This window comes from Aulonocara stuartgranti (assembly GCF_965226115.1).
Source record: "Aulonocara stuartgranti genome assembly, chromosome: 13".
NCBI lineage: Eukaryota > Metazoa > Chordata > Actinopteri > Cichliformes > Cichlidae > Aulonocara > Aulonocara stuartgranti.
The window spans coordinates 14031472-14047508 of record NC_138949.1 but is presented as its reverse complement, the minus strand read 5'-3'; the positions used below and the strand labels follow the sequence as shown (position 1 = coordinate 14047508).

The following is a 16037-nucleotide window of genomic DNA, read 5'->3' as shown; positions in this document are numbered from 1 at the left end:
TTTTCTCGTTCAGTCTCACAAGTGATTTGGTTGTTGAGTGCTGAGATCATGGGTGAGCCATTACAGCGTGTACCAAGACTCGTTTGGTTCTCCATGGTTCCTGTAGTGATATTATCAACTGGCTTAGTGACCAAAAGTTGTGTAATCCTCTTCTATTGTCTAATTTCTATTGCGGTCTTGTTTGTGTGTGTCTCTCTGGTATTCATTACTGGCTCATATGGGCCTGAAAGCCAAGCTATTCATGAGTGAGTCTGTCCTGGGGGTAAGAACTGCATCATTATGTGTGAAGTAGCTAAAATGCTTGTTGTCAATAGGAAAAGTGCAATTTGAAGGATTGGGGGCAGTTGCAATGGGCGGCTTGGATAAAAGTGGAAACTTTATCTTTAAACCGCCCTTCAAGCCCTTTTGTTTTCATCTGGGTTGTGAAATCCAGACCAAGCTGGACTTTTTTTCCACCTTTTGCCGCAAACTATTTGTTTACACAAGAATCTATCCAATCCAAGTGACACTTCTGTTTCTAGATTAGGAGGGGGGGAAAAGGGGAAAAAAAGAAAGGCTGCGGGCTTTCTGTTCACCACACTGTACTGTGATCACTGTGTGGGAGAGTGGCGCGGGACAGCAGGGCAGCTTCATTATCCTCCCCTGATTTATAGTGGCAGGGAGCACAGATGGATGCAGCCTTCACTCTGTCACTGACACTTTGCACACAGCAAAGAGAGCAGAGAACTGCAGGTCCCTTAGCTGTGCCGCGATAGCATCACTGTGGCAACGGAACTGATAAATCCCGTGTTTCCAGCAGCTTTTGTGAGGAAGGACAAACCAGACATTTCCTGAACTGAGTCGGCCAATAAACTTTAGTGTTGTGGTCATCCAGGGTGAACCCCTCAAGACTGAGGCCTCAGGCTGCCAGAAACAAGGCAGCCTGAAAAAGAAGGCTTTGATCTGAGAGTGCTGTCCTCCCACAAAAGCTAAAAGATGTTTTTTTCTTCGTTTAGGGATTATATGAGTGAGAGTAATCTCCTTTGGCATGTGTTGTATAACTAATAATGAGGACACCAGGGGAATGAAGAATATATGTGGGCATGTTTTCATGGTTTTTCCCACCTCAGGACAGAGTTACAATGACAAATACATGCAACACAAAGGGGGAACATAAACGTTGTATAAAAAGGCACAAACCTAAGCTGTCAATACAGAGCAGCATGCATGCTATCACTCCCATAAGGTTTGCGTTCCTTTTTTGCTTTTTATAACACCTACCACATCCTGCGCTCCTTTTTTGGTTTCACATTTTCTTTTTGCACTTTTACCAGATTTAGTGCATTTGAATTAAGGTGTATTATTAGAAATCTGTCCACAAACCTTCCCTGTGCAGCATCTACTAGGAACCATTCATTATCTGGATTAAGGAAAGGACACTGCTGCCTGATGATATGCTCAGAGTTATCTAGAGCCACACTGAAGATCAGGGAATAGGATGAAGGCTTAGTGGGAGTGAAGGTGGGCATATTCCTGCAGCATATGGTCTTGTTTCTTTTTATTTACTTATTGGCTGCGCATTGCAAGAACACAATGTCAGGATGTTGTGTGGGAAGATGCTCTTGGCAAACGATGGGATTACAAAAAACAAAAAAACATTCTTTTTTAATCCTCAGGCTCCCACAGCATCTAAAGTAGGTCTTTACTGTTGATAGGCAGGGAATAAAGTCAATGCTCCGGAGGAGGAAGGCAGTTCGTGGCAGCAGCCAATTCCCAGAGAAAAAGGCCAGGACCTCCACATCAAGCACAGCTGGAACAAGTTATAAAATGATGTAATTACGCTATAATGTTTAAGACAGTTTGTAATCATTTAGTTACTCATTCTGCATCTGCAGAAAAAACAAAACAGTGAAAGTTCTTTGATCACGATAATCACAGCAGTCACTTTAGCATGTCCACATCTTTGGTCGGTACTAAAACACTTGTCTCCGTTTTATGTTTTTTAAACGGTTTCCATCCGCTTGGTGTCTTTTTATTTGTTTATCCTACAGCGCCATCTAGAGGCCTACATGAGCGCCTCTGCGATGCTCTGCATTGCCGCTGTGCTAAGCTACTGGAAGGTCCACTCACAGAGGTCATAGCTTCAGCAGAGAAATGAGACACCCGGAGCAAAGTCAGAGAATAAAATATATAAAAATATATATATAAATAATGTGACCGTGTGAAATTTAAATTTCTGAGTTTCTCCACGACTGTGAATCTGGCAGTAATTCAGGAAAATCCTCAGCTGAACTTTGCAGTTTAAAAAGAATAAGAATCAGGTCTGAGCTCAGCAGCACCGGCTTCCGTACTTGAAATGATTTGTTTTTTTGGTCCATAAGTGACCACCAGTCCTACAGAAGCTTGATGCACCGAGGAAAATGAAAAAACAATTAATTAAATAAATTGTATGAAACTGGATATATTACAGTGCACTTTGTGACAGTCAAGGTGTAAATTTTAGAATTGGCTGCACTCAGTAAACAGTGGCTGTGTTCATTTATGGCTGAATTCAATGAGGTATTATTGATTCCTCTTATTTGTCTAGTGAATTGGACTTTGTTTTAGCACGTTGCTCTTTTAAGAGAGCCTGTGCTGTTCTGGTTTGTGGGCCTCTTTTAATAGAATAGAATAGAATAGAATAGAATAGAATTCAACTTTATTGTCATTGCACATGCACAGGTACAAGGCAACGAAATGCAGTTTGCATCCATCCAGAAGTGCTTTAGTGATATAGATATATTACAATATATATTAGCAATAATATAGATATGTGAGTATATTACAGAAATGGGTCTATTATGGTATGTTATAATGTACACGGTATGAAGTATGTTGTGAATATTCTATAACTATAAGTATGTACAGGCTGTAGTGAGTACAAGCTATGTACAGGCTATGAACAGGATATAAATATGAAAAACTATACAGAATATGAAATAAATAACTTTACAGAATCTGAGATATACAGCTATACAGAAATGGGAACTATGCAAGTTGTAAACAGTTGTAGGGTTAAAAATTATCGAATGTACAGAATGATTATTTACACAGAGCTATACAGTAGTGCAGTTAAGATAAGTGAGATATAATTCCTAGGCTATATAAAGAGCTGGTGGTTGTGAGTGGTGGTTCAGTCCATGTTATTATTGTGTGTTTGAGGGTACGGTTGTCCATTGTAGGTGTGTGTATGTTCAGTCCATGTGTTAACGTGGGTCAGATGTCAGGAGGCAGAGTTCAGGAGTCTGACAGCTGTGGGGAAGAAGCTGTTCCGGTACCTGGTGGTCTTAGTCCGGAGGCTCCTGTAGCGCCTCCCAGAGGGCAGGAGGGTGAAGAGTCCATGTGATGGGTGACTGGGGTCTTTGATGATTTTCCCAGCCCTTTTCAGACACCGCTTCCTGTAATGTGGCGACGACATTAAATGTGACAAAGTTCTGCTTACTGAGATTCACACGAGCCTTGTATTTTACCATTTGTAGACTAGAAAAGTTGCAGATGTAAAGCAAAAACTCAAGGTTTCACTTTCAGCTTGTTTTAACAACATCAACTTCACATTCTCTCTTTTTTCCCCTAAATTTGCACTCACATAGTTAATATACTCACAGCAGCAGTGAATAAATGGATCCTATAAATGTAGTGCACAGTATGGGTGGTTCGCTAGACTAAAACTAATCCGTAGCTACTGTAGCGTGAGCACGGTTTAGTCAAAGTGCAGATGATGATCAGATCTTTTAAAGTTGATTCAATGGAAAATTAAAAAGTTTGGAAAATAAATTTTTTTTAGCATTTCATAATTAGGTATGCGTGTTTCTTGGTTTATAATATTGATGTGAATATTCATTATTGTTTTCCTTTATTTATATTGCAGCTTATGTAGTCTTGAAAATGTCTGTCTGCAGTTGTACTGTGAGTGACTTTGATTTTGACTTCCACATGTGTCTTCTGACTGGGTGTAAAGAGAGCTATACTCTTCACAGGGTGCCTGGATAGAGGGGGTCTAATGGTAGAGAGATCCTGTCTTATCTTCCTATCCTGTAAAAGTCAGGCTTCTTGAAGGGGATCTAAGTGTCCTCTGTAATGACTTCCGCTTAAGTAGCAGGAGGAGACAAAAGAGAATGCAATAAATTACTTCAGAGGCCCTTTGGAGGAATCTTTTGCTTCAAATTGCTGAGCAAATAAAACTACCCTTTGTTTCCTCAGAATATCGGGGCTCTGTAAGACATGGAGGTGAGGCAGCAAAGGCCAGAACACCTGCTGGGGCCTAATTGGTCCCGGCTACTGTTAATGGCTTCCTGTGGCTGCTTGTTTACTTCTCATTTGTTTTCTGCGCTCTGTTTCCCGGCCGCTAAAACAAGGGACACTCACTCACTTCTTTTCACTGACAGAAAAGGGTGTTTCACTGATGTGGCGCACGTAAGACCAAAGTGGGCTTTATGCTTTTGAATCCTTGAATCAAGTCAGTTTCACTTAATCAAATTCCATTAAATGTAATTTTTTGACATTGTGCTTATGTAACAAAATTACATGGAATATGTATATGCAAACAAATTATTTAAAGTTAGCATTTTGAGCATAAATATTTTTTGAATGTAGCATCAAATGTTTGTCTATTATTCCTATAGGCTTACAGTAGATTCCCAAAATCTCAGGACCGGCAGTATGACTGGAGTTTTAACTTTCCGACATCTACTCGCTGCTGTGGTGGAGGGAGATGCTACTCAGCTGCAGAGAGCCCCCTGGGCCTTTGTTTGCACTGCAATCAAGAACAAATAGTCAGTGTCTTGTTTAGCATGGACCCGCCTGTAGGAGAGAGCTGATTACTCACACAGAAGTGAGATGACCAAACACAATCTGAACCCTCTGCTGTGGAAACTCAACTGCCCTGGCAGCGCCTCGGACTCTTGCAAACATCATCCAAGAGGGAAATGTTGTAATTATGTCCACTGCAAAAAAGACGCAGCAATTGGGCCAGCGGTGTCGCTTCATGCCAGCACTGCGAGCAGATGTCGGAGTGTTTGGAGAGTTTCTTTTGCTTTAAAGCTTTATGGGTCTTCAGGCAAATAAAACTCCGTTTAACAGAAATGGCAGGGGTAATGCAAGAGGCAGCGAGACTGTGAGTTGCACGAGTTGTGGTTCCACTCATTATTAGTTATGCAAGCACACTCACTCATATGATGTAACAACATGTGCTGTAGTTTTAAGAAACTTTACCAGAGATTTTATGTTACACTTCAGGGAATACCCATTAAGTGTATACTGTTGGATTCACAGCTTGTCAGGCAAAAACACAATTTTTGTAGTTTTTCCTCTGTACACAACGACAGTGGATTTTAAATCAAACAATCAAGGTGTGACTGAAGTGTGGATTTTAGCTTGCATGATGTGCATGTGCCTTTTAGGAATCACAGTTTGTATACACAGCCTCCCCTTTTTTTCAGATGCTCAACATTAATAGGATAGACTAAGAAACATTTAGAAGGGAATGTTTTTACACCTTGTTGTAGACACTCAGCATTTCCACTGGTTAGATGGTTTTCACTTGGTTAGATATTGTGAAGTTGTTTTTCTTAATCATGGAATAATTCTGTCATCGTTGCACTTTAGCTGTGGTGTTTGGTCTTTCAGACTTTTGGTGTTGCTGAGCTGGCCAGTGCATTTCATTTTTTTTAACAATGAACCATATCATTGATTTTCGTCCGTCCTAAAGTTTTTACTGTGTCTTTGATAGGTTTATTTTGGTGTTTCAGCATACTAACGGCGTCCTTCATCTACACCGACATATTCTTGGGCCTCATTACATTGAAAAACATTCATGTTTTACATAAGAAAACTCTTATGGATTCGGACTTTTCTGCCATTCTCTCTCTAACTCACAATACCTGGAAATAAAAACTACGATTTAAAGAGCCATTTATTGATTTTATTTTTAATCTTAAGCCAGATTTCAGTTCTTTTACCCACTTTTCTCACCTTTGGTGCACTTGCTGTTTGCACGTTGTGAATATCTGACAGAACGGTGTCAGCTGGTTTCACTCTTGTTGTTAATTATCTATGAACTGTGTTTAGTTGGAGCATGTACGATGTTAGTACGAGGCTGTCACCCTCAAGCAGCACACTGGCTTTGAGGACATTAGGAGCTTGGTAAGAAAGCAAATGAAGGGCCGAACTGGCAAGTTCTCCATCAGTGTGAAATCTCATCGCACAACACACAAACACAATGAGACAGCAGCTCCTCCTGCCCCTGCTGCACAGCTCTGCCATATGCACATTCCCCACATCCACGAGAAAACTCCAAATTAAAAGCAATTAGAGCTGAAGCCAATCCTTGGTTATGTTTTTACGTAATGAGCCACTTCGTCCAATCTGTCGTACTTTGTGGCTATTTATGTGTTTATTATTAGCTGCTATGATTTATTGGACAGTTCATGCAGTAATTTTCTATCTTTGTGGCCATCTGGTCATAGTCACTTCAACATGTTGAATTTCACAAGTGTGCATTACAGGTCTACAAAATTAGTTTGACCAAAAAATGCCATGTCTGTTACTACAAACTCACCTCAGTGAGTGGAAAATACACATAGGATGGAAGTGGAAAAGTTAGCTCTTAACTTGCAGCATCCTGCTGCAACACATGTGTAATTTTTCAGAGTTTTTTATATTCATGCTTACAGTGTCATTGAGTAATACTATTTTTTTAATACATGTAAGTCCACAAGTCCACACTGTCCTTCTCCAGTCTTCATCCTCTAAAGCTCATAGGGTTTGTGTAGATCTGTTACCTGCTGCACTGTTCTGTGAGTAAACGCTGCCTTGCTCAGGAGTCCTCCCCGCACACAGTTTGCACCCAGCTTCCAAAGTGTGTTGTCACCCGAGTGTGCAGTGTTATCGGGTGTGAGCGGCACCACATTATGGCTATGCTTGAGAAGTAGCACTCCATTAGGAATATATTACACAACAAGGGGCTCCACCAAGGGGGAGGGCACTGGCCATCCCAGTGCCCCCCAGCAAGACTGTTCTATGTTGGCGTGTTCCACGCCGATATTTTTAGTGGCCCCCGTATGGCCAACCCAATGGGAAAATTGTGGAGGCGGCCCTGTACACAACACTTTGTGTGCAGGTCACAAGAAATCGTAGTTTTTCTTTTTTGATTAAAGTTCAACCCTGATTTTTTAATGCAAATAAGAATATCAATAATATTCCTATTCTAAACATTTGTTGTCTTTCTAATGATTTCTATTACATTTGGGGTTTGAATGGTTTACAAATCACTGTGTTCTTTTTTTATTTGCATTCAGCAGTTTCCCAACTTGTTTGGAAATTGTGTGATTTCCTTTCGCTGGCTTATTGGCTCTCCAGCTCAAATGTAAAACTGACTCTCTTTCGATGTCTGTGTGTGCCGGTTAATAAGTCCAGATCAAAGAAGAGTTCAGAGAAGCTGATCTTCGACAGCAGCCGGGGGAAGGACAAAACGAAGTAAATGTTTCTCAAGGTTAGTGTGAAAACCACAGGGGCAGTAATTCCACTTAAAAAGGACAATGAGAGGTAAATACACCTGTGGCAATGATCCCTGACTGCATCGTCAGGCACACATGCATAGGCCCACACTGACAACATACACCCAGTATAACATGCTACATGCATTTGTCTTTCCTCCAATAATTATAAATAACATCACAGGTTTATCAAGTAAGATAGTTTACAGTGCATTTTGAAAAATGTTTGCAAAAACTTCAGTAAGAAGACTTTTAGCACTTTAGCACTCAACAACAAATATAACTCTACTGAGAGCAATCAGCTGATTAGCATATGTGCTATACATCAGCCTGTCCCAAACTATAGCGTAAACGCTGTTTCTATACCAGAAAAGGTCTAAATGTGCATTTTTAGTCTTATTTGGGGCTGTCTGGCAAACTGAGCATGATGGAAAAACTACAATTCATAATTTTTACACTTTTCTTTTGCACAGATGAAAGCACTTTAATATATAATTCCTCTGGAATTAAATTGAATTTTAGTCTATTTCGGACATTGTCATGCGGTTATACTTACATGCTGGAATAAGGACAAAACAGAGAAGAAGATAAGAGGCAGCTCTGTGTGCGTCTAACAGTTACTTCAAACAGACAGGCCGAAACAACTCGATAGAAGCGGAAAGATTCCTGAATCACTCTGTTGGTTATAAAAATGTTCATATGCGTATATGAACATCAATTTAAAAGCATTTGTCAGGGAGAAGTTTTTAGTCTTCATCACATTTCCTTGCCATTGCTTCATGCTAAATGCGGTGGCTCTGTGGTGTGGTGGTTAACACAAAAAGCAAAAGCTTTCTGGCTTTAGACTGTGACGAGACACAAACCCAGCGATTGGGGGGGACAAGCCGAGTGTCCATCTCCAGCCCGGATTATTGGGAGGGTTACATCAGGATGGATGTGCAGTGTATCATCTGTGCCACATCAAACAAGCAGATCTGCTGTGGTGACTCCTTGGAAAATAAGGGAGCGGCTGAAACTACCTACCAGCTATATATTTTATGGCCTGACCTCAAGTACTTGATAAAATTGAAAAAAGTGTTATTTCCCAAAATGCAACTGTTTCCTTTAAAATTAGAAAGAAATGTGCCAAGGAAAAGCCGCATTTACCCATAGACTTGTTGAAGTTTCCTGATCCAATATTAAATTTAGAAAACTTTATAAATAGTATCCTAACAGTTATTATTAAGGATAGAGAGCATTATTTAAAATATTTACAGTAATGTAAGGGAACGGTGGCGGAGGATGGTGAAGAGACTCAAAAAAGTGAGAAAACCAGAGAAGAGGTTATGCTCAAGTGCTGAGATGAGCATATATGGACAAGCATGCAGGATTCATTTTTTCTCTCACCTCTGTGTCAAAGTGGGCCTAAGCAAACAGAGGATGAGCCTGACTGGAGGGAAAGCAAGAGAAGGCAAACAGTGACTGGTCAAAGCCAGGAGGCATGTGGGAGCGTTAAGGTCGCCTCAGTGCTGAAATCTTAGATCCACTAGCTCTGGAGAAAACTCCCCACCCTATAGACATCCACAGGCTGTCAGTGCTTTAACTGAAGCCCTGCACTGGAAGTACTGGTGTATAAATGTGTTTTACATATTGACTAAAACAATTAATTTACTCTCCAAAAACCTCCCTCTCCATGATAATCATTAGGTACTTTATGTTTTATTTTTTATTTTTTTATCTGAATACATTTCATCCTTATCACACGTGTCTACATAAAGCATACAAAGCTTATATTCAGTTCATTTCAAAGTGCTAATTAATAACAACAGTTCCCTCAAAACACTTTATATTATAAGGTGGAAGAACCTACAAAGAAGACTGAGAAAACCCCAACAATTATATGACCCCTAGTGAGTAAGTGGTTTGGCAACAGTGGGAAGGAAAAACTCTCTTTTAACAGGAAGAAAACTCAGGCTCAGGGAGGGGCGGCCATCTGCCACAATCAGCTGGGTGTGAGGGGAGGAGGACACGACAACTATGACTATTTATGGCAGCATTAGACTCTATAGTGTGTTTTTCACAGTTGGAAAGTTCCATTGCTTCTGTCTATCTTAATACAGAAGTCAGCTAACCTAATCAACAAACCAAAATGAAGAATATATGTACAGCCCTGAAGTCATTTTTGAGCAGAAGAAATTTCTATAATGAAAAACATTCAAAAGTGCAGTTCAAACAGATATTGAGGTTGATCATCTCTCAGTTGATTTTCACGAGTTGTGCCAATGATGGCGAGAAAATGAAATCAAAAAGCCAGTGAACAGCTTATTATACGATAAGCAAATAGGTTAAAATATGCGAAACGCTTCTCTTTTTTTCTCGAGATTCAAAGCTGAGACAATACAAGTTTAAATCTTTTTTCTCAGGTTTGCTTGAATTGCACCTGCATTTCATCCTTTGAGGATTGAGGGGGGGGTGGGGTGGTCTGGGAGGGGATCTAAAGCGCAATAGAGATCAATGTTAATTCACAGTCCTGCTGACCCACACCAGGAAATGGCCTGGTGTGACAGTTAGCACCAGGTGGGGTGTTGGAGGAGAAGAGACAGGCGCCAAATGGGACACTAGGACTGTGGGAAATGACACCTCTGACTTTTAAACCATTTCTACCTCGGCTAATATACAAAGGGGTTCCTCTTTTTAAATGACTAAATAACTAATAGAAAAGGAAGTTATAACTGAATGAAATGCTCTGCACTTGTAGATAAAAGAGACCACATTCACAGCCAGAAGCTTGACTTTATGAGGACCTTCCAGACCGAGCTGATTGACTTGATTAGAATTTAATGCTGCGTCTTCAACTTTTCTATTAAACAGACAATCCCTGAGATCCCTGAGAAGAGCAGGAAAGCAGATATTTACGTCAGTCTTCTGAGGCAAAGATACGCCCTTTCTTTAACCAACATGGTTTCCACATAAAAGTTGGTAAGTGACATGGAAAGTTTAACCTTTGTCTGTGAGATCTTTTTTGTTTTTTAGTAACATTCATATTCATTGAGGCGACACAATCTGAAGGAGTCTTTCAGCTTCTCTTTAACCTGAGTGGGATTTGTTTTTCTCTGCTTGCTGTGAACTCTGGTCCAGACTGCTGGACACAGAGTCAGACTCACTGTGCTGGCAGGAGGAATGAGGCGCCCAAGATTTGGTTAGTAACACAAGCCAACCGCAACACAACACCACAGAGCTATACTGGAAGCTAACACGTGGGTGCCACAAACTATCTGCTTTTATCATTTGTTTTTATCTTATTTGTTATTTCTTGGATGCCACCATGGCAACGGCAGTATATAGTAGTTATTTGTGAGGGTGACACTGCTGTACTAAATGGATGTAAATCACTTTTTCATTTAGTGAGTTATCAGTGACTGTGTTTTTTCTTTCTTGTTCTACCGTAGGTCCTTCCAGGCATCGGCTCCAAGCAGGAGGGGGAGCCAGCCCAGCCTATCGAAACAACGGGAAAGTGTTCAGACTCACAGACCCTCGCATCCCCAACACCTGAGCAGGGTGTCAGGTGCATGAAAGCAAATATGAAAAACAAAAACTATTTAGACCGATGTTCATGTGTGAGTGTTTTCTATGCAGCCAGCAGAGTTTGAGACTTGGGTCTGTGACACAGGAGCCTTCAGTGATTCACTTTTCAAAAGGTAAAGGTTCTCAAAGTGAACTGTTTTCTTCAGGATTCAAGATTCTTTACTTTTGTGTCAGTTTGTTTTAATAAAAACATTCATCTACGCTCACCGGCTTTTTTAAGTTTTAGTAAAATGATCAAGGATGTTGTTGTTGCACTTTGTGTGCGTTTGTCTAGATCTCTCATTCATTCATCACTTAAATTAAATTTGATTGGATAGAAGTGAGCTGGGGCTCTAAAGGTCAAGATGTGCCTGAGATGATTACACTATATACAGTACAGCTTGGAAAGCATTCACAGTGTTGAATACTTACATGCTACATGTTTTTTTAAATACATTTTTAAGATTTTCAGTCAAATTTTTTTCTGTTTGTCATTATGGTCTATTATATGAAGGTTTTGAATAAGGCTGTACAAACTGTAGAACAAGTGAAGTGCTGTGAACACTTTCCACATGCACTCTACATTATAAATAATAATAAAAAATAAATGTCATAAAAGTGAATGAGTAAGACATTGTCCCACAAGCAAAACATACACATACACAACAAAATATACACTAAAGTTTTGACTATAACGAAACATCACTTCAGACCTTTTTTCTTTGAGAAAATGTGTATTACATTTCCTCAAAGAAAAAAAAAACTCTCCATAAGAGATTTAGAGTTGTGAAACTTGGACTAGTTCAGTCAAAAATAATTGGAGTTATTAATTTTTAATTTATGTGGATTTGTGAACTTTTATCTTTGTTCCTTCCTTTTTTGTTGATTTGTTTATGTTGAAAAAAAAAACCCAACAACAACACAGAACTGAAAAGGTTTCAAGCTGTAGCTCAGAAATAATTCTCATAAAATCGGGCTGCCATCAGTTTACAATAAAAGTGAAAGAATTACTCAAACTGCAGCGTGGATCTTGTGAAGGCCAGCTCAGCGATTTGCTTTCTGCAGGTGTGGCTTTGATCAAAGTGTCAATGTTTACAGGTTGATGTAATAAAGAAGGTCAAACTGCTTTATTCAAAACGCTGTCATCCTGTGGGCCTCAATGATATGGCCGCTTTCAGCCAATCTGCAACAAGTCTGCGAAGATCAAAGAGGAGATGAGCCAACCACCTCTCCTCCAAACACCCATCCTCAGCTGGAGCTTCTCTTTAGCCTTTATATGCAGGAGCTGTGAGTGACGTTCAGCTTCCTCGGACAGAAGTTGTTTTTCCAATTGCACAAGGAGACGAAAGAGATTCTGGAGCAGCTTTAAGGTTCTTCAGTAAGCTACGTGTTTCAGCCCTGGAGGTACTGGACAGAATGGCGACAGGCGCTGGCGAGTGTCCGAGCAAGGCCGTTCAGTACCGGGTAGATCACCTCCTCAGTGCGGTGGAGAGTGAGCTGCAGGCCGGGAGCGAGAAGGGTGACCCCACGGAGAGGGAGCTGAAAGTGTCCTTGGATGAGAGCGAGCTGTGGCAAAAGTTTAAAAACCTCACAAATGAAATGATAGTTACAAAGAATGGCAGGTGAGCGCATGGACGGATAGACTGATGTAAAACACAGTTCTAAGTTTCTTCCGTTTTTTAAAATGTGTGACTTTTTTTTTTAAGGCGCATGTTTCCGGTGCTGAAAGTGAGCGTGTCTGGACTGGACCCGAACGCCATGTATTCCTTTTTGCTGGATTTCGCGTCTGCAGACAACCACAGGTGGAAATACGTCAACGGAGAGTGGGTGCCTGGTGGAAAACCCGAACCTCAAACTCCCAGCTGTGTGTACATCCACCCAGACTCCCCAAACTTCGGCGCGCACTGGATGAAGGCTCCCGTCTCGTTTAGTAAAGTCAAACTCACAAATAAGCTCAACGGAGGAGGTCAGGTAAGTGCAAGGCAAGTTCGTGCCGTGTTTTTAAAATGAAATACACAATGAAAATGCGTTTCAGAGACACAACATAGCTACATCTGCGTTGTCGTTTTTCCAGATCATGTTAAATTCTTTGCACAAGTATGAGCCACGCATTCATATAGTTCGGGTTGGAGGCCCACGGAGGATGATCACCAGCCACTCTTTCCCAGAGACACAGTTTATTGCAGTAACGGCGTACCAAAATGAAGAGGTAGGCAATGCACCGATTGTGTGTGTGTGTGTGTGTGTGTGTGTGTGTGTGTGTGTGTGTGTGTGTGTGTGTGTGTGTGTGTGTGTGTGTGTGTGTGTGTGTGTGTGTGTTTTAGAATAAAATGAGTTTAGCAAGAAATATGGTTAACAGAAATAGAATACAAATAAAGTTTAATGTGTGCGTAATTTACGCACAGCTTTTGCGCACGATTTAGTTTATTCGGGTTTTTTTTAATTTGGGGTTTTGATTTTGCTCGTTTGTTTGTTTAATTTTAACAAACCATATCCACGTTATTTATACATTTTTTTTAATATTTGGATTTTAGATAACTGCCCTGAAAATAAAGTACAACCCTTTTGCCAAGGCCTTTCTAGACGCAAAGGAGAGGTAAGGATACATGTGAAGTTTAAATTTTGCATTAAAGCGTGTGAAAGGGTTATCTCAAACAACACAATCAGTAGAAATAAACCAGTCTTCATTCTCGCAGGACTGATAATAAAGACATACGAGAAGATGCCAGTGAAAACCAGCAATCTGGTTACTCTCAGTGTAAGTATATCTTCTTTTTTCTTTCTTTTTTCATTGTAATAAGCAAGTGGTGCTAATCTTTTCCTTTATTTTCTCCTCTCATGGAGACAGTGGGTAGCTGGTTTATTCCAGGGGCAGCTCCTCTCTGCCCTTCAGCCAGTCCTCACAGCCAGTTTGGGAGTCCAATCTCCCTCTCGCCATCCCATGGTTGCGAGCGCTACTCAACTCTGAGGACCCACCGCTCTGCCCCTTACTCCAGCCCGTATACCCATCGGACCAACTCACCCAGTGAGTATCTCTCTCCACCAGTTACCTTTTTATAGAATCACACCACTTCCTTCCCCAACTATTAACAAGAAACTCAAACAAACGTTACTGAGCTGGGAATGTTTTGCATTCCTTTGGCTTTTGTGCGAGCGGAGCCTAAGAGCTGTAAACAGCGTGGCTTTGCACAAGGATGTATGAGATTCACCCCTGTCACTGTCAGGGGGACTAGTCCTGAAACATACAGACAAAACAAAAGGTGATAAACTTTATAATAAAGATATATAATTTGACTTTTGACAGATATATCCAAAACCACTGAACACAGATGTCTTTGTGTTGCAGCCAGTTTCTCAGACAACTCTTCAACCTGTCTGTCGATGCTTTCAAGCCATGATAACTGGTCCAGTCTTCAGATGCCAACACACTCGAGCATGATTCCCATGGCCCATAACTCCACCTCTGGTACCAGTTCTAGGTTTGTGCTGTTTTCTTTTGCTTATTTTTCTGACTCTAGTCAGAAATGATAGGATAATCACAAAAGACAATGAAAATTCAGTCCTTGGATGTGCAAGATCACAAATCTTCTCTCAATTATTATCTTTTTTAGTCCAGTATTAGTAAAGCATTAGGAGGAACAAGAGTTTGGTTCACGTTTGGTCAAAATGATAATTTAAACATACAAATAATTATACAAGATGCAAATAGTGCATTAATAATACTGGCGAGAAAGGAAAAACACATATATAAGGCAAAGATTTCAGCTAAACTAGATTATAAATCAGTTATTTGTAGCAAAGGTCCATTTTTATGCATTTTGAAATAGATCATGTACAAAAAGAATTACGTCATTAGAAGTTAAAATACTTAAACTGACTCTAACACTGAAGCTTTAAAGAGTGTGAGGCACTGACTTGAGATTGTTTGTTTGTTCTCACAAACAACCGTTAGATACAAAATCCATACAAAAAGTAGCATCATCAGAGACGTTGAATAGCTCTCCTTCATTTCTCTCAAATTTAGCTTTTCATTTTGTCTTTTTCACTTTGCAAAAACTTAATGATCTTTATGTATTTAAACTAAAAAACACATTGAACAAATACAACACATTTAAAAAAAAACAAAAAAACTTTATCGATGCCATGTCTGAACATTTGAATGAGAAGCACTTTTAAAACATCCAAAGAAGAGACGAATGAGAAGTTTTCTGTCCATCTCTGTCCAGTCAGTACACCAGCCTGTGGTCTGTGAGCAACTCGTCACTCACTCCGGTGTCCCACAATGGGGGGATAAACAACTGTCTGAGCTCCCAGTTTCTTCGAGGGTCCAGCAGCCACTATCCCACCCTGTCTCATTCAGCAACAGTGCCCTCCTCTGGCTCTCCCATGTACGACAACAGCACGGCCACAGAAGTGCATGATACGGCTCAGTATGACCTCTCGCCACTTGGCCGACTGCCATCCGCCTGGACCCCAGTTACGCCTCCGTCCCTGTGATGAAAAATTCTCTTCAAGCTGAGAGAAGAAGAGAGAGATCGCCATGAAACGTTGACCTCGTGCTTTACCTGATGTTGGTTTGAAAGGTGAAATTAGTTCTCAAAAACACAATTTGGTCCTTTAAACATCACTGATAATGTTCGGTCAGTTTCTAAGACATTTAAACTGGTGCTAATGAAAAGCAGCAAAGGCTTAAATTCAGCCTTCAGAGGACTACTGAAATAGCTGGGGGGGATTTTCTTTTGGTTTACTTTTGCTTGAATTCATTCAAAGTATTTATTCAAAAAAGCAGGAATTTTAAAATGTTAATCTGCTTACATTAAGCATAACTTGCATAACATTCACTGCAGTAAGCAACAAAGATGTACAGTTGAAAAATGTTAAATCGCTAATACATTGTTTATAGTGTAAATGAGAAAGGAATCCAGCAAACTGTAAATAGCTAAATGAGGGTTTTTCAAGGTTTTTAAATGAAAAGTGGAATCC

General features: G+C 40.3%; 1 protein-coding gene across 2 annotated transcripts; it reads left to right on the top strand.

Annotated features, from left to right (window-relative positions):
- Positions 1–11134: 11134 nt before the first annotated feature.
- On the top strand, positions 11135–15551 carry tbxtb (T-box transcription factor Tb; the record flags this gene model as incomplete). Of its 2 annotated transcripts, XM_082556626.1 has the most annotated exons (9): positions 11135–11188; positions 12153–12676; positions 12761–13025; positions 13129–13263; positions 13589–13650; positions 13751–13812; positions 13903–14079; positions 14401–14533; positions 15281–15551. In XM_082556626.1, exons 2-9 carry the CDS (start codon positions 12471–12473, stop codon positions 15549–15551), a joined length of 1311 nt encoding a protein of 436 aa, XP_082412752.1. In that variant the 5' UTR covers positions 11135–11188; positions 12153–12470. The 2 variants fall into 2 exon arrangements, with proteins under 2 accessions (XP_082412752.1, XP_082412751.1); XM_082556625.1 differs by lacking the exon at positions 11135–11188 and having other exon boundaries at positions 11998–12676.
- Positions 15552–16037: the final 486 nt, after the last annotated feature.